At 42.1% G+C, this 19,913-nt stretch overlaps 1 protein-coding gene across 4 annotated transcripts in view; it reads right to left on the reverse strand.

Annotated features, from left to right (window-relative positions):
• CC2D2A (coiled-coil and C2 domain containing 2A) overlaps positions 1–19,913 on the reverse strand; it is a 136,768-nt gene that overhangs the window by 60,433 nt on the left and 56,422 nt on the right. For all 4 annotated transcript variants that reach the window (XM_041751338.1, XM_041751336.1, XM_041751339.1 and 1 more), the window contains 5 exons: positions 19,791–19,897; positions 14,350–14,490; positions 11,233–11,389; positions 10,382–10,620; positions 7,554–7,731 (listed from right to left, as the gene is read on the reverse strand). In XM_041751338.1, the coding sequence (XP_041607272.1) occupies positions 7,554–7,731; positions 10,382–10,620; positions 11,233–11,389; positions 14,350–14,490; positions 19,791–19,897 (822 nt within the window). The remainder of the gene's footprint in view (positions 1–7,553; positions 7,732–10,381; positions 10,621–11,232; positions 11,390–14,349; positions 14,491–19,790; positions 19,898–19,913) is intronic.

Below are 19,913 nucleotides of genomic sequence, written 5' to 3' on the forward strand. Positions count from 1 at the left end.
ACCGCTTTCCTTTTTATTTTCAAAGTCACCAATCTTTTCTGTACTGGTTGCTTTTCTCACAGCTAACAAACATGCTCAAATCAACTACACCCAAAGTAAACCACAATCCCTGACAAAACCCTGATCCATTTCCCTTCTTGCCTTCTCTGGCAAGCCTCTGAGAGAGGAGCCTTCTCTTGGCATCTTCCTTTTTTCTCCTACCATCTCACTGGACCTCAGTCATGAGGTCTTTCCATCATTTTCCTGTTTTCCCTCATCCTTGCATGATGTTTATGCAGTAAGATGCCTGTTGGATCTAAGGTACAGACTATGAGTGGGTGCAGCATGATGAGGTGGATATAAGAGCATGTTCTGTGGGCTGGGGGCTGGTTCTGCTACCTTCTGGCTGTGTGACGTTAGGGTAGGTACTTAAGTTCTCAGCATTTTAGTGTAACAGGGACAATGATACAGCTACCATGGGACTACTGTGAGGATGCAATGAGGTTTCTTTTGTTTTTAAAGATTTTATTTGGCAGAGAGAGAGAGAGAGGGAGAGAGAGAGAGAGAGAGCACAAGCAGGGGGAGCAGCAGGCAGAGGGAGAGGGAAAAGCAGACTCCCTGCTGAGCAGGAAGCCCGATGTAGGGCTCAATCCCAGGACCCCAGGATCATGACCTGAGCTGAAGGCAGAGCTTAACTGACTGAGCCACCCAGGCACCCCATAGAATGAGTTTATACACAAAATATGGTGCCTGCCATATTGCAATTGCTCAGGAACTGTTATACTAGACGTTACTAAATATCTACACAATTCAGTGTGCTGTGATGCCTGAAGTTGTGTTCTAAGACTTCTCCCATAGTAATTGCTCTCAAAGTGTGGAGATATGTCAAGTTTTAGGCTTTGCTCTTCTTTATCATTATACCCAGTTAACATGGTGAAATGAGAGTGAAATTTAGAGTCAGGCAGGACTGGGTTTGAATTCTCCTCTGCGTCTTGACCTGCTTGGTGTTGTAAGGTTACTCGGTATCTCTGAAGTGTCACTGGGAGAATAATAGTATCTGCGTTTTTTTGTTTTGTTTTGTTTTGTTTTGTTTTTGTTTTTTTAAGGATAACATCAGACAGTGTATGTGAAGAATTTGGTCTTGTGGTTGGATAAGCAATAAGTGTTATTTCCTAGGGATTTCTCCATTTTCACAGGCCCCTGTCCCATTCAAGCCTGCATCTTCTTACATGTAGGTGACCTCACCTGGACCCCTGCAACCCATCCTCCCACTGCATCCACTGGCCTTTTACCTATTCTAGGCTCCTCTGCTCTTCACTCTGTTGGGCTTCCTGGTATCTGCTCACCTCGGCTTTTGGGGTCAGTTTTCAACAGTCTGACTCAGCATCATGCAACTGAGTTCATAGGGAAGATATATGTGTAAAAACTATGTTTTTGTCTAATGTCACAAAGGACCAGTAGCAGTCATGAAAGTGAGCTAGCCAAGGGCTAATTAAGACACTTCTCCAAATACAATTGTTTCTCCCACTCCAATAACACAGTTCTGTGGATGAGAGGGAGAAATCAGGAGAGGATGTAGGAATGAACTTGAGTCATCACCAACTAGGTTCAAAAGGTGGATTTCCTATTATCAGTCCCCATACTAGGAATATGAAATATTGACAGGATTGACTCATAAGGAAAAATAATAATGCAACAAAATATAAGTGCCACCCAGCAGTACCATGTGATTGCTGTCAATTTGGGAAGTCAGGAAGACGAATGACTGATGCAGATGTGAATGATAAAGAAATAAAGGTAATCATCACAAAACTATTTTCTTCTTTCTTTCTTCCTTTCTTTTTTCTTTTTTTTAAAAAAGATTTTATTTATTTATTTGAGAGAGAGGGAGAGAGAGAGAGAGAGGGAGAGAGAGAGAGAGAAAGCATGCACAAGGGAGAGGGAGAAGCAGACCCCCCACTAAGCAGGGGAGCACAATGAGGGGCTTGATCTCAGGACCCCAGGATCATGACCTGAGCCGAAGGCAGATGCTTAACTGACTGAGCCCCCAGGTGCCCCTTTTTCTCTTTCTCTCTTTCTTTCTCTTTCTTTCTTTCTTTCTTTCTTCTCTCTTTCTCTTTCTTTCTTCTCTCTTTCTCTTCTTTCTCTCTTTCTCTTTTCTTTCTCTTTCTTTCTTTCTTTCTTTCTTTCTTTCTTTCTTTCTTTCTTTCTTTCTTTCTTTCTTTCCTTTTTCTTTCTCTCTCTCTCTTTCTTCCTCTCTCTCTCTCTCTTTTTCTTTGGGAAAGGGAGAGAAGGAATCCTAAGCAGCTCCATGCCCTTTGCGGACCCTGACACAGGGCTGGATCTCATGACCCTGAGATCATGACCTTAGATCACACTGACTCAGTCACTTCACCCACTGAGCCACCCAGGTGCCCCCAAATGATTTTTTTTCTAAATCAAACTTCATTCTTCTGAAAGGCCAAGCATTTGTTTTGGAAAGACCTCAAAAGTGGGGATTTTTAGGACCTTTCTGGAGGGACTCTGGGCCCGCTTGTACTTCCATGTCCCGAGAAGTCTCCCCCTCCCCTTGGAGCCCGCCGTGATTCAACTCCTTTGTACTGTCACAGGTCCAGCCCTCATGAAGGGATTGAATTAGTCCTTCCTTTCAAGGTCGCAGTGCTGTTCTAATTAATTCCTTCTGCCTGTTTCTAGGGCTGGGCCCCATCCTATCCTGCTGGCTTTTCGTGCCAGCTCTGGCTTTATCTCCTGCTTCCTAGGATGACCCTGGCATTCCTTTCTCAAGCCCTGCTTCAGGCTTAGGGTTCAAAACATGCAAGGAATCAAACCCCACAGTCAATGCTGTTTCCATCAAGGGTCCCTGACATCCATACAAAGCCAAGTACTGTTTCTCTCGTAGCTCTCTCCTCATCTCCCAGCAGAATTTAAGTCTCCTGGAGGCAGCGCTATGGGAACTCCTCCCACCTGGGACTTCCAGTTCTCCACCACATGCCTGGCTCAGGATCAGACACTCATTGGCTCTTAAGCAGCAGACATTCATGGCTTGGCTGTTGGGTCACCAACTGATGCATTATCATTTTGAGAATCTCAGAACTTTTTCTGAAGCACGCTAGGCTCTGAAGTTGGGGATTTGATAACACTGGCATAAACAGATGCATTTAAGACAATTTTTCTCACCCTCTTAAAGCTGCCAGTAATTTTGAAACTTTCCTAATCTCACACTTGCAATTATGCAGCGAATTCCCAAATGGCACAGTTCTATTCCTAGAGAGTTGAAATATGATAGCCCTTAAATTAATTTCATCTGTAATCACTACTCAATCATAAAAATTAGGCCACTGAGCCATTATGATATGTGATTTGATCCATTATCAAATCTCTATAGATAGCTTAAGAACTTAGCCAAGGGTCTTTTAGTTTGTAATATTATTTTATTTTTTTTTTTTTTTAATTTTTATTTATTTATGATAGTCACAGAGAGAGAGAGAGAGAGGCAGAGACACAGGCAGAGGGAGAAGCAGGCTCCATGCACCGGGAGCCCGACGTGGGATTCGATCCCGGGTCTCCAGGATCGCGCCCTGGGCCAAAGGCAGGCGCCAAACCGCTGCGCCACCCAGGGATCCCTAGTTTGTAATATTTAAAAGGTTACATGATTCAGTTCTCAGGGCCACGCTAATTGCCTATGAATATATTCTTGGTATTCTAGGATAACAGTTTGCTTGTTTATTTAAAAAAATCCATTTCATAATATTTTAGAGAATTACTTTTTTCACATTACTTAAAAAAATGTGTTTTGATTGCAACATCGGAGCAAGCTAATCTCTAAGACAGCAAACAGGAGAGAGGCTAAGAGGCTTCCCTTCTGTTTCAGAATATATGCAAAATAAAATACTGGTGCTCATGGAAAGTGGAGGATGTCTTTCCTTCCATGGAAATTCAGAAAATGTAGGACTGCCCAGCAGAGAAGCTCTGAGAGATGGCCAAGGAATGTGAGCTCTCAGGGGCACCTGCTAGGAGGAGAGGGGCTTCTCTCCTGCTCTGTGCTCTTCTCCGTGGAGTGTTGGGGAGGAGGACCAGGGCTGCCTCTCCTTTCCACTGGGTGCGGTATCCCATGTTATCATCTGCTTCTCTCCCTCACTTCACTCTGCCCATCTATCTGCTTCTCCCCCTTAATCTGGTTCTCCTTGGGGGCACCAGGGTGGCTCAGTGGTTGAATGTCTGCCTTAGGTTCAGGTCATGATCCTGAGGTCGTGGGATCGAGTCCCGCATCGGGTTCCCTGCAGGGAGCCTGCTTCTCCCTCTGCCTATGTCTCTGTCTCTCTCATGAATAAATCAATAAAAATCTTAAAAAAATAAACTGTCACTTAAGCACATGTATTCAGAGCCAGGGCAGGAGAGTTCATGTGGGAAGTGACGAAGATGTGGGAGCCAGTGGAGTTCAATCCTTGCCCCAAAGGCATTCAGATTTTAAACCATCCAAAGCCCCTGGCCATCCAAACAGAAGGGCACTGCACCCCCCCCCCCCCCCCCCCGCTCGCTCAAGGAATCCCTGGACAGAAAGGCCTCTCTTAATTAATCAGGTCTTAGTAGGACAGAGAGTACTAGATTTTTAAATTTCAGCATATCTGAAATGAGAGTGTGTCTTTTGATCCATGGTGGATGGTAGCTAAGTGATGCAAATAATGGTATGTCTCATAGGGAGTGGTGATGTGAAACCCAGTGGCTTGGATCCCAGAGTCCCTCAGACACAGCTTTGCTAAGAGAACAGAGGAAGAGGAGCCCTCTGTGTGGTCCAGGCGGTCAGCAGGGGACCCGGAGGAGACCCAAGGGAGCGGGTGGCTCCAGCTCACCTCCCAGCACAGAGTAGGAGGTGACTCTGGGTGCCTCAGAAGGCTTACCTTCTGGCAGCATTGCCCCACTTCACCCTCTGTAGCCATACAGTGTTGTAAACCAAGGGGGAAGCAAGTAGAAACTTAGAGATAATTTTCCCACCGATGATCTTCAGAAAGGGAATTTTCAGGCTTTAAGAAATCTTAGTTTTTCACCAAACCTCCGAATTCAATCCCCTTTCAAATACCATTTTTTTATGTTAACAAAATGTCTTCACTTTCTCCTCCCACCCATAGTGAACTTTCAGGTTAGCAGCAAAATAAGTTCTATTTTTTTCAAGTTCCAGAATGCATAGGTATTTTCTTAAAAATTAGAGTTTTAAAGAATTATAGGGATTACTGGGCCACGTCAACTCTAAAATTGAAAAAAATACTTTTTTAATTGGGTAGATGTCAGTGCTGTTATCAGAATGGCAGAGAATCTGGATTGAGTCTTGATATGTGGTGCCATGTAAGTGAGGATCACGCCCTCTGCCCTTGCCTACCACCAGGTCATGGATGAAGAGGTACAGGATAAAATTGCCACAACCTCTGGGACAATCCCCATCTGAGGTGGTTGACCTTGGGTGCCCAGGGCTGATCTTCTCAGGGTTCCCATCCCATTGCTTGGAAACCCTGCTCTCATTCTGAGCATTTCCACTATGCTTCCTTCCCATTTCAAAAGGACAACCTATCTTAGCTGTCCCAAACTTTCTCTACTGTTTTTTTTTTAAAGATCCTCCTTATTTTCTATATTCATATATTTTTTAGAGAGAAAGAGAGAAAGAAAGAGAGAGAGAGAGGATGCAAATGTGGAGGGGAGAGGCAGAGGAAGAGGGAGAGAATCTTATGTAGATTCTGCTCTGAGTGCTGAACCCAACACCGGACTCAATCTCATTCCTCTGAGATCATGACCTGAGCCAAAATCAAGAGTCAGACTCTTAACTGACTAAGCCCCCCAGGCGCCATCCTTTACTAGTTTTAATAGGCTTTTAACTACTGAGATCTAGGTAGTGGTTGATGTTCAGAATGTTAAAGAACATTCATGGTTAAGTAGTAATCAGTCAGAAAAGATGTCAGTCATATAGGAGAACAAGGTCCTGGAGACATAGCCTTGTTCACACAACCTTTAATTGATCCATTGTGGGAAGGTCCAGGGGATCTTGGAAGGAAGGTCTAGTGGCCAGAGTGGGATTTTAGGAATCCAGTACATAAGTATTTAAATATTATAATAATGATAAAGCTATAATCGTATCTCCAGATAATGTCAATTACAACCAATAGGTAGTGGCTGTCTGGAGTGTTGAGAAGGATTCTGAAGCTATATCCAGGCTCAGTGGGGGAAAAATACATGACCAAGTTGTCATTTCTTGCAAGGGTGGTAGATGGGAATGAAAAATTCTGCATAAATGGTGGATGAGGACTAGTGATTTCTAAGTGGGTGGTGGATAGCAAGCAAAGGCACTTGTGCCAGATATTTGCGACCCTAGTTACCAGGCCTATTACTATCATGAAAGAGAATTCTGTTAGCATCATGAGAGAGAATTCACCATTAGAAGAGCAAGCTTTGGACACTGTAGTGGATTAAATAATATCCTCTAAAAATTGCTGTCTACCTGGAACCACAGAATGTGACCCTATTTGGAAATAGGGTCTTTATAGATGTAACTAGTTAAACATTGAGATGAGCCCACACTGGATTGTGGTTGGCCTAAGTCTAGTGAGAATGTCCTCGTAAGATACAAAAAAGGACACTTAGAGACAGAGAGATAGCCACACGAAGATGGAAGCTGATTAGAGTGGCACTATAAGCCAAGGGACCCCAAGGGCCATCAGAAGCAGAAGACGCAAAAAAATATTCTCCTCTAGAGTTTTTGGGGGCATGGCCCTACTGACACCTAGATTTCAGACCTCAGGGCCTCCAGAGCTGTGAAAGAATTAGTATCTATTGTTTTGAGCTACCAGGTTTGTACAGCTTAATTGGGGAGGCCTAGGAAACTAAAACAGGGACATATAATATATTGCTTATGATGGGATTTGGATTAGCAGTGATATTTCTTTTGGGGAGATCCTATAATCTGTAGCCACCTCATCATAGCCACCTGTGATTATGGTGGTATTGATTTCTGAGGTATATCATGCTGGGATCCAGGCAGACAGTGATATTGAAGTACTCCTCCAGTGAAAGAGCCAGGAACCCCCCACGTCTCATCCCCCTTCCCCATCTCCAGGCACGCACAGGAGCACTGTGGCCAACATTTTCAGGAGGTGAAGGAAACAGATCTTCTTCTGACAAGACCATAAGGACAGATGTGGCTAAGAAGAGGCTGACCTTCTGTTCACATTGAAAATCTATCAGGACACCAGCCTAGCCAATGGATGATTTAAAACCATTTCATATTTGAGTCTGGGTAGCTCAGTCAGTTGAGTGCCCAACTCTTGGTTTTGGCTCAGGTCATGATCTCAGGGTCTTGAGACTGAGCCCCACATTGGGCTCCCTGCTCGGTGAGGAGTCTGCTTCTCCCTATCCCTCGCTCTCTGCCCCTCCTCCCTGCTCCTGTGGGAACTTGCACGGGCACATGCGTGCGCATACACACACACACACACTCACACTCTCTTTCTCTCAAATAAATAAATTTTAAAACCATTTCATACCGGTGATCACCAAAAAATGCTTGGGACAATGAGTATAATTAAAATGCATACCTGCAATGTTAAACTCTCTGGCCAGTTGAATATTTGCAAATTGAAAATCTGTCCAAAGTGAACTCGGAAGTCTGCCCCTAGTGGCCGACTGTCGGTCCTGGACACTTCCTTGTCATTGAAGATCACTTTTAGATATACTGAGCGCTTCTTGACATCCTCCCTTCGTAAGACCTCCACCCTGCAAGGTGAGACCGATCAGAGATTGGGTTAGTGATTTACTAGGCAAACTGGAGCTGCTGACAAACAGGCACTGAACAGAACAAGATACACTGGCAACGCCCCTGTCAGGCACTGTAGCTCTCATTGCACCAAAACAGCCACAAGTCTCGAGGAGCTTCATAAAACAAATTGCCATATGGACTAAGAAAGAGGCACTCAGAAGTCCACCAGGAATGGAGGAACCGCAGTCCAAGCATCATTCACTGTGTTATGGTATCCTGAATTGTTTTCAAAGAAGTGTTAGGTTTGCACTCCAAAGTTTTAGGTAAACAGAAACATAGTCCTTGTAAATGGAGTGAATTCAATCCATAAGGGATAGTAGTGATTTACATTTGGGTGGGATGTTTTATCCTAAAAATGTAGTAGCATATCCTAAATAGGTCAAATCCACTTCTCTAGTATTCAAACTTTTTCTTAACTCCTTCTTTTTTTTTTTTTTAATTATTTTTTTATTATTTATTTATGTAGTCATGCAGAGAGAGAGAGAGAGAGAGAGAGGCAGAGACATAGGCAGAGGGAGAAGCAGGCTCCATGCACCGGGAGCCTGACGTGGGATTCAATCCCGGGTCTCCAGGATCGCGCCCTGGGCCAAAGGCAGGCGCCAAACCGCTGCGCCACCCAGGGATCCCTTCTTAACTCCTTCTAACAGTGAGTACTCACTGGATACAGAGGGTTAAGAATTGTTTCTTTTTCTTAAAAGGCCATGTGGATTCCAAAAAAAAGGCATCCTGGCAAGCATATCCTTCTTATAGCCAGGCAGTTAAAAAAAATCGAAATCTCCAAGAGTAGTCTTTAATTTTAGTATATGTGCTGCTGAAGCGAGCACGGTAGTCTTTAATTTTATTGTGCATATTTGCAGAGATGCCCATCCAAAGAACCAGTTTTTGGTTAAGTCAATAGCAACTCAAGCTTGGTAAGAACAGGGTAAGTTTAGAAAAATAAAATAAAATCCGAAACACACTCTGGGTTTTTTGGGTGGTAAAGTTTTTTTTTTTTTTTTTAATTGCAGTGAAACACACATAACATTAAACTTATATTTTAAATATTTTAAGTGGACTGTTTAGTGGCATTAAATACATTCACAATATTGTACAATCATCCCACTATCCTTCTTCAGGATGTTTTCAGCATCCCAAATAGAAATTCTGTATCCATTAAATTAGGAGGTAGTTTTAACTTTTTATGTCTCTGTAATTTAGGCCCATCCCAGATATGGACTTGCTCAAATGACTTAAACTTTTTTTTTTCTGTAAAGGAGTTTAACATTAAATTTTAAGAAGTATTCAAGACACCCAATGACTCAACTCAGAATTGTTTTATGACTTATTCCCAGTAACCTTTTGCTACAAACAGACCCAACATGCCCCCTTCCTCTGCATGGCCTCTGTTATGTGATGGCCTGATGAGAAGGGTTAATCATAATCACTGGTTTGGGGTAACCTAGGTTATAGTTCTAAATCCCAGTGAAAACTGAGCAATTTAAGACTGAGGTATATATTCTCAGTCAAAATGAGACTCATGACAAAAGAATGCCAAATCAAGCCCAAGTTTTCCCTTTAAAATTAATTAAAAAAATGTAATCATATTTTGGATGTTCATGTTTTTTTTTTAAAATACGGCATGCTATATGTAGCTTGAAATTAGTTAATTCAGTGCTGAAGAATAATTTATTTATGTGTAGTATCTGAATGCAATGAAATTGGGAGAACAGAACATAAAAGACACAATTAAAAATACATTATTGGTATATTAACAGAAGTTTGAAAGTAAGGAGGTTGTAGGAAGTTGTATATGGACATCCTATGAATCCCCACATCTTAATTATCACTAAGGGGGACTGAATTTGTTATATATATATATATATATATATATATATATATACACACATATATATAAAGTAGAGTTTCTGTTTCTTAGGCATCACATGAATGATTAGACATTTATTTCTTCTTTTTCTTTTTTAGAGAGAGAAGGAGCATGGGGGTGGTGGTGGTGGTGGGAGGAGAAGAGGAAAAGGGAGAGAGAATCTTAAGTAGGCTCCATGCCCAGTGTGGAGCCCTATGTGAAGCTCAACGCGGGACTTGATCTCACAACCCTACAATCAGGACCTGAGCCTAAATCAAGAGTCAGACACTTAACCAACAGAATCACCCAGGTACCCCTAGAAATGTGTTTCTATCAAATCTGGAGAATAAGCTTCAGAAGGCTATAGGGAATGTCCACCATTCCTCTGAGAGGCTCTCTGGAGCCTTCAAAGAGAGAAGCTAGCCTCTGAAGCAGCTGAAAACAAGGGCCAAGGACATGTCTGTGTCATGTCTGTGTCAGGGAGCAGAGAATGTGCAACTGTGGACAGAAGACACCGTGATGTTGTAGATGAAGGCTCCCAATCAAAAGCCATGCAGGTAGTGGCTGTGAAGAGCCCCTGCTACAGGGAGCTCCCCTCCGTGTGTTCCTAACTGGCCAGTGGGGATGCCCGAGGTGGGGGAGCCAGTTGAAATCACCAAAATATGGGCAAATATCTACAATTCCAAATAGTTCAATCTAATGCCTATTTACAGAGTTTATGATTCTCCTGATCATACTGTGCCAGTCAGGAGGCATCTGCTCACCTGGGACACTGTTCATTGGGTGTGACGCTCCCCGCCAGGCTCAGCTCTGGGACCAGCGTGGGCTCCCCAGGCCTTCTTCTGCTCCGGGCTGCCCTCTCTCTCACCTGTTGCTCTATCAGGGCCCGATCGGTGGGTTCTGGAGGGACCGGTTTTACAGGTTCCTCCCCGGGATACGGCTCCTCCATCTCCTCATCGGGATGTTCTTCGACTCCTTGCTTCTTTTTCTTCTTCTTGGCCCTCTGTTGGGTAAAAGGCAATCTTACATCAAACAGAAATTTTGCCATTCCACTTAAGACCACAGTCTTCAGAACCAGACAGACCTGCATGCCAAGCCAGCTCCACTTCGAGCAGCTGTGTGGCTCAGGCAGGTTACTCAGCCTCTTGACCTCTCTGTGCCTGTTTTCTCATCTACAAAATGGGGACAATCATAGAAAATTCTTCCCAGGGCTGTTGAACTGAGGTAATGCCTGTAAAGTACTTATCACAGTGTCTGAGATGGAGAAGGGTCTTAAAAATGTTAGCTATTCCTGTGATCATTAATATTGGCTCTACAGGCCAAGGACACATCTTGAAAGTAAAGTAAGTCTTGTGGGCACAGCTATTGCGGGTCCCCTGATCTATTACTTATTGTACTTGGATTCCACGTTGCTGGGTTACATGCACAAAGTTATATAATTTTCCAAGGGGAGCCCAGATGCATCAATACCCGACATTCAGTGGGAGACAGAGTGCAGCCAGCAGGGGCCCCAGTCTGCCTGTCCAGTTTCCCTCCTCTGGCCTCAAGGGATGACTTCCCAGACCCCTCCTGTCCCCAAGGTCAGCCCTGCTCAAGGCTGAGTGACTTGACAAACTTGGGCTTTCTTCCAGGCTTTCCACTGCTGGTATGCGGCTCTGTATGCTTCCATCTTCTGTTCATGCTCTTCCATGTGCTCTTCCAACAACTCACTTATTTCCGCTTGAATTTCTGCTTCATATGCTTCTTCGTCTGCTTTCTGGTCAACTTTTTCCCTTTAAAATAATTTACAGTACCTTAGTTATTTCTTGAAACTAAGTAACAGAATAATAACAATGGCAGACACCTGTATGGGGCTTGCTACATGACAGGTCCTATGTGACAGGTTCTCTTTTTAAGTGTTGGTGCACAACCCTGGGAGACGGATACTACTATCATCTGTGTTTTACACACTGAGGCACAGAGAGAGTAAGTAATTTGCTCAAGACCCCACAGTTGGTGAGTGGAGAGCTAGAATATGAGCTAGATCGCTATTTACTGCCAAGCAACGATGCCACTCTGAGCTAAGTGACCTGGACGGCAAACAAACATCATGCCTGTAGATTCTCAACCGGGAGAGGTAGAGTGTCATTGTAGTTATTTTATTAGAAGAGGAACCACTTCATTATGTTGTTTCTCAGCCCCTGAAACTACTAGCCTAACTTTAGATTGACAATTTGAGTTTTTATTTGATAATTCTGCTGATACTGTATCAGGAGCTCTGCTCAGCCCAAAGCAGTGTTTCCCACACTGTACTTGGTAAAACACTAGTTCTGTGAGATCCCCTGCCAAAAAAGGTCCTGTGGCCCAATCAACCTGAGATAAACAGATGTGGTATGCTAATCAGCAGTGTGAGTCTCCTGGAAGGGGGCGGTGGACTCACTGCATCCAACACCTCCAGCCCAGCACTTTGGGATTGTTGAAGCTCATTACTTGGACTTATGTGGTCACTGCAGTCTGGCCTGCAGGTTCTGCTCCTGTCTCTTAAACTTACTCAGGTGCCTAAGGTTGACATAGATTTGCTTACAACACGTGGGGCCTGGTGGTTTTAGCAGTTAACAGTTCCCTAAGGCACAGACTCTTCGGGCTCTAGGATGCTATTGAAGATATCACTTTGGAAACACAGTGGCACCGGAAAGTAATAAATGTTGGAGAAATCTGGCTCATAATTTATGTTCCATCTCTGACATATAGAGAATCTTTTGCTCTGCTCTCTGTTATTCAGAGGCATAAATAAATTAGTGGAAATCTGATGACTTTGGCAGAAAAAAAATTATGCTGTATCATAAAGTGGCCAGATGAATCAAGAGTATGAAGAGTGGCACTATGAAGGAATTTAGAAGGCACCTACTTATGGGAGGAAGGGGTGTTACGTATCACAAAGTGTCACCTAGAAGTGACCTTCAGGGCAAATTTCCTGTAAAGTTTAGTTTATCCTAAATGGAAGGAAGGAAAAAGAAAACAGGGAAATATTTATATTCTGCTTCTTGGTGGGAAGGGTAGCCTGGGAGATGGAATTGGGAAGCTGAAACACTGGAATTTCTGGGAGCCACCCACAGTTTCTGTGGGGCAGACTGTTTGAATTTGCATGTCATCAGCTAATATTAACTGAGCGGGTGCCAAGTGGCAGGTGCTCTGGGACCAGATATCCAGGTGTGACCAGGTCCCTGCCCTCATAAAGCACGATCTTGTGCTTTGTCCTGGGAACTGTAGGGTGTTTTCTGAGTCTTACAAAAATTACCATCCAAAAAAAAATCATAATTTGTAGCTATCTTTGGCTGAAACATGGCTGCCTTCAAAGCAAAGTATCAGATAATTGTCCACATTTATTACTTTTCACGTTGATCTACAGCACAGCACTTACTCTGAAGAAACAATCAGGAAGAGACCAAAGCCAACAGCACAGATAATCTTTAATTAATATAGAGAGTATGGTTTTGTTGTGATAACTGTACTCTTAATCATGTATCAAAGTCTAGCAAATTAGGTAGCATAAATGTTATTCAAGTTCACTTTCTCCACACTATACAAAGATCAACAGACTATAGATGAATAAGGAAGATAAAACTATAAAGATTTTAGTCTACTTGACTCAGGGGAAGGATTTCTAGAGCAGCATACAGAAAGCACTGATCATAAAAGAAAAGATGAACATATTTTATTTGTTTAAAATGAAGAGTTTCTGTTATCAAAAAGCAGCCAAAAGGAGTGAAGAGATAACTACAGAGTACAAGAGGGTATCCACAATGCACACCATCAACAGAGGCCTTGTGCCCAGGGTATACACCAACCTCCTACCAATTATGGAAAAGGTACAAAGACAACAATCCAGTTCAAAAATCAATACAAGCCTTGAACAGAAAGAGGAAAACAAAATGGCCAATTCACGAACATAAATTAAACGATGCCATTGGATTGGCAAAATGTAACATTTGACAACAGCAGGTGACGTGGATGGTTTCGGTGATAGGGACCTGCGGGAACACTGGTCAAAGTATAAATTGGCACAACCACTCTGGAAAAGTGTTTGGAATCAGCATGTGAGTATCAGAGAATCATATCCCCTAAGATGCAACAATTTTACTTCCGGGTATATTTTGGGAAAGCTTAGGCACATGTTCCTAAAAAGACATGTACAAGAATACCTATCGAAGTGCTGTCTGGAAGCTGAAAAACAGAATCAACTCAAATGCCCATCAACAGTGAAATGGACAAATTTTTCTATATTCATATAATGTAGTATTATAAAGGAGAGAAAATAAACTCCAGTTAGCTACGTGTTATAAAGTAGATGAATCTCATACAGTATTGAAGAATACACTAAAGAGTACACACAACCTACTTTCATTTGTGGATACAACAAATACAGGTGATATTAAACTAAATTTTCTTGGGAGTTACACAAAGATGGAAACCTGTAAGTAGAACAAGGAAATGCAGATCATAAAAATCTGGAAAACGATTACTTCTGGATGGAGGGGGAAGTGGTTGGGGTTAGGAACATGGGGGCTGCCCAGATACTGGCAACATCCTATTTCTTAACCTGGGGAATGGTTACATCATTATTTATTTGTTTTCTCAGTTATTATTATTTGCTAATTATTTATTCATAATTATTTTTTAAGCCGTATCAATGTTTTACGTGTTTTCCCAATGCATTACATAGGTCAATAAAATAACTTTCGAAAACGCTTACTTTCTCAAAACAAGTTTCAAGGGTGTATTTGTAAACCTCTGAAATTCTCGAAGGGATTTCATTTCCTTCCAAACTTTTATGATGGTTTTAAGCAACGTTCGATCTTTCTCCTGTTCAGTGTCACGTAATTTTCTTGTTTGCCTAGAAGATAAAATACATTATTATTATTATATTGTTATATATTAAAAAGTTATTTAGATGGGTTTGCAATAAAAATGAAACTAATAATTCTATAGAGATTATATATTTAATTTGATATCTACAATACTTCTTAAGTACTAGAAGTCCAAGAATGTGAATGGAAATTTGAAGACAATAGGATGCCGATCTGTTTTGAGAGGTTATTTGATTTTATTTTCTCTAGGTAAATCTGACTTCAATTAAACTAAATTACCTTCTAAACTTCTTATTGATACTATGTACCCTTAGGCAAACAGCCACTTTTGAAGTTATAAAAATAAGAGGCTCAGTAAAATCAGTTCTAATGGACTAAATTATTGTACACATACGAAAGTGTGTTACTGTCCCAGTTAACAATAAACATATTAAAGTCCATCTCTGTTTTTTAAAAAATTTTTCATTTAGGGGTACCTGAGTGGCTCAGTGGTTGAGTGTCTGCCGCCTTCAACTCAGGTCATGATCCCGGGGTCCTGGGATCCATCCTGCATCAGGCTCCCCGCAAGAAGCCTGCTTCTCTCTCTTCCTGTGTCTCTGCTTTTCTCTGTGTGTCTCATGAATAAATAAATAAAATCTTAAAAAAATTTTTTTCATTTATTTGAGAGAGACAGAAATAATGACAGAGATAGTGATGGAGAGTGAGAGTGAGAAGGAGAGGGAGAAGCAGGCTCCCCACTGAGCAGGGAGCCCAATTCGGGGCTTGATCCCAAGACCCTGGGATCACAACCTGAGTGGAAGGCAGATGCTTAACCAATTAAGCCACCCAGGTGCCCCAAAAGTCCATCTCTGTTAACACAAATCACATTTAGGAGATGAAGTTATGTCACTGCCTGCCTTGGTGAGTTTTCAGTGCTAACTAGATTAACAATATTTCAACTTGATTTGAAGAGGGATCAGTTGGAAATGCCTTCATGTTTATTCCCACTATTTAAAGTGTGTTGGAATTATTTAATGCCTTACTTTAAGTCTTCTTTATGAATGATAGTCAAATCCAGAACTGAAAGTAGACACTTCACTGACTGAGCCACCCGGGTGCCCCAAGAAACATTCTTCCTGAGAGGAAGTGAAGCATGTAGTTAGGTTAAGGGCACAGATATTGGAACCAGACCCTGTAGGTTTAAATCCTAGTTCTATCATTTGTTGACTGGCCTTGGCCAAACAACTGAACCTCTTTATGCCTCACCTGTAACCTAGGGACGCTAGTAGAATTTGCTTTATAAAGCAAATTGGTTGTTGGGAGTAAGACTTAATATTAGAACCGTGCCTGACATCTGGTAAATGGTGCACAAATGGTAGCTGTCAGTATCAAGTGGTCTGTTCTTCTCTAATGTCTTTAGATGCTACCTTCCCTGACTCCTTTTTAAAAACTGCAATATAAAATTGTGTTGCTGAGTTATATGACACCCTTAAGGCTTTCTGATACATTTTCAATTTCCTTTTTTAGTACTTGACAAAATGGTTTCCCAGAAATGCCAAAAAAGAAGTCTTAGCAAGAAAAATTTGACATCTGCCAAAGAAGCAAGCATCACAAAAGAATATTTATTTATTTATTTTTATTTATTTATTAATTATTTATTTATTTAAAAAGTTTTATTTATTTACGAGAGAGAGAGAGAGACAGAGAGAGAGAGAGACAGAGAGTGAGCACCAGTGGGGAGGAGGGGCCAGAGGAGGGGGAGAAGCAGATTCCCTGCTGAGCAGGGAGCCCAATGCTGGGGCTCAGTCCCAGGACCCCAGGATCATGACCTGAGCTGAAGGCAGATGCTTAACTGACTGAGCCACCCAGGCACCCCACAAGAGAATATTTAATGACAAATTGTGGTCAGGGCTCTGGTGGAAAAGGAAAAGGAGGTTTTGCTTAGGCAGTCAGGTAACCCTTTTCTGAAACCTGGTGCAGATGGGGTCTGGCATGCAGAAGGGAGTTTCAACCAGAGGTGAAACTCTGGGAGCCACTGGAATCTGGATAATCTTTCCAACCACAGGACTGGATTCCAATCTCAGGAGAAAATGCAGATTAATAAAGAAAACAAAAACAAAAAACCTTGTGAGGAACTTCAAATCTTTGGAAGCTGGACAGAGGAGAATAATTAGACAAAGGACGGTGGGAAGGACAGGGGTGCAGACATCCAAGAGAGGGTGGTGTAGGGAGGGGAAGGAAAGAAATACACCACCACAGGCCCCTCTGGTGACAATGCCCCTCGCTGTCAAGAGGCCAGGTAGCAGGAGGGGCTTAGTAAGGCAGGGATGCCCAGGGACTGTGGCAAGATCAGCCTCAGAGGAAAGGTGGGGGAGCGAGTGAGGATGGGTTCGAGTGGACAGGAGGTGAGAGAGTAGAGCAGCAAGAATAGTACAGTGTTTTCCATAAGTTTGGCTGTGAAGGAAAATACAAGGAGAAAGTAAAGTGGTTACCAGATGGGGATCTAGGGCCACAGAATTCTTTGTTCGAGTTTGAGTAGGTCCAAGGCTAAAGACCCAGTAGAGAGGGTTCAAAACAGTGTTTCCCTATCTTGCATAAACGCCCATGATTCCTTCCTTATAAAGCTGGCTCCAGTTTGGAGGACAAGACATATGGTCATGGTGCCATTTACAGAAAATAGGATGGGAAAGGCCCGATGTGGTGCTGGCTGAGGTGAGCGCCACCTGCCACGGACTCAGCAGATAGATGCCCAGTGAGGGCTCATAGGGTGGCAGGGTGGCAACAGCCAGGGACCCACGTGAGGGGACATCCAGGAACAGGCCATCTGCTTAGATTTGTTTTAACAATCGTGAAAAGTCAGTAAGTCTTTAAGAGAGTGGGTGAGCCAGGAACGCTGGATCGCAGAGGTGTTCATCTCCAGGGGCGACAGAAAGACTGTGCTGGGTCTGCCAACCACCAGCCTCGCATCGTCTGTCCATCTCACATGGCTCTGCCAATTTTCAAATACTGATTAAGAAGTATGAGTCCTGAGCAGCCCGGATGGCTCAGCGGTTTAGCGTCGCCTTCAGCCCAGGGCCTGCTCCTGGAGACCCGGGATAGAGTCCCACGTTGGGCTCCCTGCAGGGCGCCTGCTTCTCCCTCTGCCTGTGTCTCTGCTTCTCTCTCTCTCTCTGTGTGTGTGCCTCTCATGAATAAATAAATAAAATCTTAAAAAAAAATAAGTACGAGTCCCTATAAAACCACTGCTGTGTTCAGGACGGCCTTTGGTCACTTTCCTTACAAAATTTTTGCAAAAGCAAAATTATTTTCACAAGGACACTGCACTGTGGGCTTTAAAAAAAAAAAGCATAAGTAAGCATTTTCATGTTGAAACATATTCCTCATACTTTTACAATGACAGTATCTCCACATCACTAATTTCCACTTTGCGGGAGGAATTTCCAACTTGAGGCTAGGTTGTAAAAAGAAAAGTAGACATTTAAAGTCCTTGATTTATTAATTCCTGTTCTAAGAATTTATTTTGTGGAAATACTCATGCATATAGGAATGTCAATTAGAGTACAGTTTCTATAATAAAAAATAGGAAGAATACAAATGCCTATCACCTGGGAACTTAACATCTATATAATGTCAGCCTTTAAAAATAATACAAGAAGGGATGCCTGGGTGGCTCAGCAGTTGAGTGTCTGCCTTTGGCTGAGGGCATGATCCCGGGGTCCTGGGATTGAGTCCTAAATAGGGTTCCCTGCAGGGAGCCTGCTTCTCCCTCTGCCTATGTCTCTGCCTCTCTCTCTGTGTCTCTCATGAATAAATGAATAAGATCATAAATAAATAAGATCGTAAATAAATAAATAAATAAATAAACAAATAAAAATAATATAAGAGCACCTGGGTGGCTCAGTTGGCTGGTTAAGCCTCTGACTCTTGATTTCAGCTCAGGTCTTGATCTCAGGGTCTTGGAATCGAGCCCTGCATGGAGCCCCATGTTGGGCTCCATGCTCAGAGGGGAGTTTGCTTAAGGTTTTTTCTCCCTTTCCCCCTACCCTTCCTCACCTTCGCACTTGCACACACACCCTCTCTTTCTTTCCCTAAAATAAATAAATAAATCTTTAAAAATAAATAAAGATACAGGCCTAGACATATTGTAATAAGAAAAGGTCCAAGATGCATTTTACATAGAAAAGCAAGTTGTGACATGGTAAATGCAGCATGATTCCTTAAAAAGATAAAACATATACACACAAACACATCTGTGTATGTATGCGTGAGTATATATGTATAAATAACTTTGTGAATATACATGTGAAAGAGCTAGCAAAAATCTGCTACCATGATTTTCCCCAAGGGATGGGACTCTAGAAGATACCTTCTACATTACATATTTCCTTATTGTTTGGCAACAATCAGGGTTTAAATTTTTAAATGTTAATTATGAGAAATTCCAAGAAGCACGAAGTATGTGTCAGAAATAATTAGGATTCACTTAGGGCTTTCTGTTTTTATCTCAAGTGTTATAGTTAGGTTTGAAGACCTCTTGGATTGCATTCCCTCCTTTCCCTCCTTGAAGAAACTGGCGCATGTGTCTTTTCCATCCACCTGTACCACACATGTGTGTATCTATGACAGACAAGTGTTGTGTTGGGTACTCTTTAGAGTTCATGAACCATGGTTCATGTATACTTAGGACTTATAATTTCCTTTAGGACTTCAACACAGTGTATCTTCATTTATTTGAATAAAATTACAAGTTTTCTCCTATAAAATAACATTCAGTCTGTCTTTGATGAGAAAACCAACAGACTTTTTTGCTTCAAAAATATCCTTGTAAAACCGGGAGTATCCACTTACCCCTAGATATTCTTTTTTTTTTTTTTTTTTTTTTTACACCTAGATATTCTAATTCAACAATGTTTTCTGCATGTTGGTACTTGCAGATCTAATTCAATTTAACTGTGCTACAGATGTTCAGTTAAAACTATACCAGATGTTTTCATTCTGGTATGGGGTGATTCCCAGCTCTTGACTTTTGTACATGATACTGTCATTTTCTTACACATTATGTCTCCATGTTCACATCCCACTTGGCTAGCCTATGATCAGACTGCCCTCTAAAATGGTGGCTGTAGCAATGTTTGTTTACCCCAGCAGAGTAAGTTACAATATCCTACATGCTCATTCTCTTATTGGACTTCAAATTTGGTGTTAATAGGATGGATATATCTCATTTCTTCATTTGGGTTAATTTCTCATATATTCAGTGCATTTGGAAAAACTGGAAAAAAATCTTTCAACAAGTACACATCTAACAAGAACGAAAATAGAAGTTATAATTACACATTTTACTCACCGAATTTCAGACTTATACTCATTGATGGTTCTTTGGGTTGTATCGAGAGACTTATGAGTTTTTGCTGGATTAAGTCCTGTCTGAACTGCAATTCTGAGAGCTTGGAGCTTAAAAAAATATGGA

Source organism: Vulpes lagopus, chromosome 4 (genome assembly GCF_018345385.1).
Source record: "Vulpes lagopus strain Blue_001 chromosome 4, ASM1834538v1, whole genome shotgun sequence".
Classification (NCBI taxonomy): domain Eukaryota; kingdom Metazoa; phylum Chordata; class Mammalia; order Carnivora; family Canidae; genus Vulpes; species Vulpes lagopus.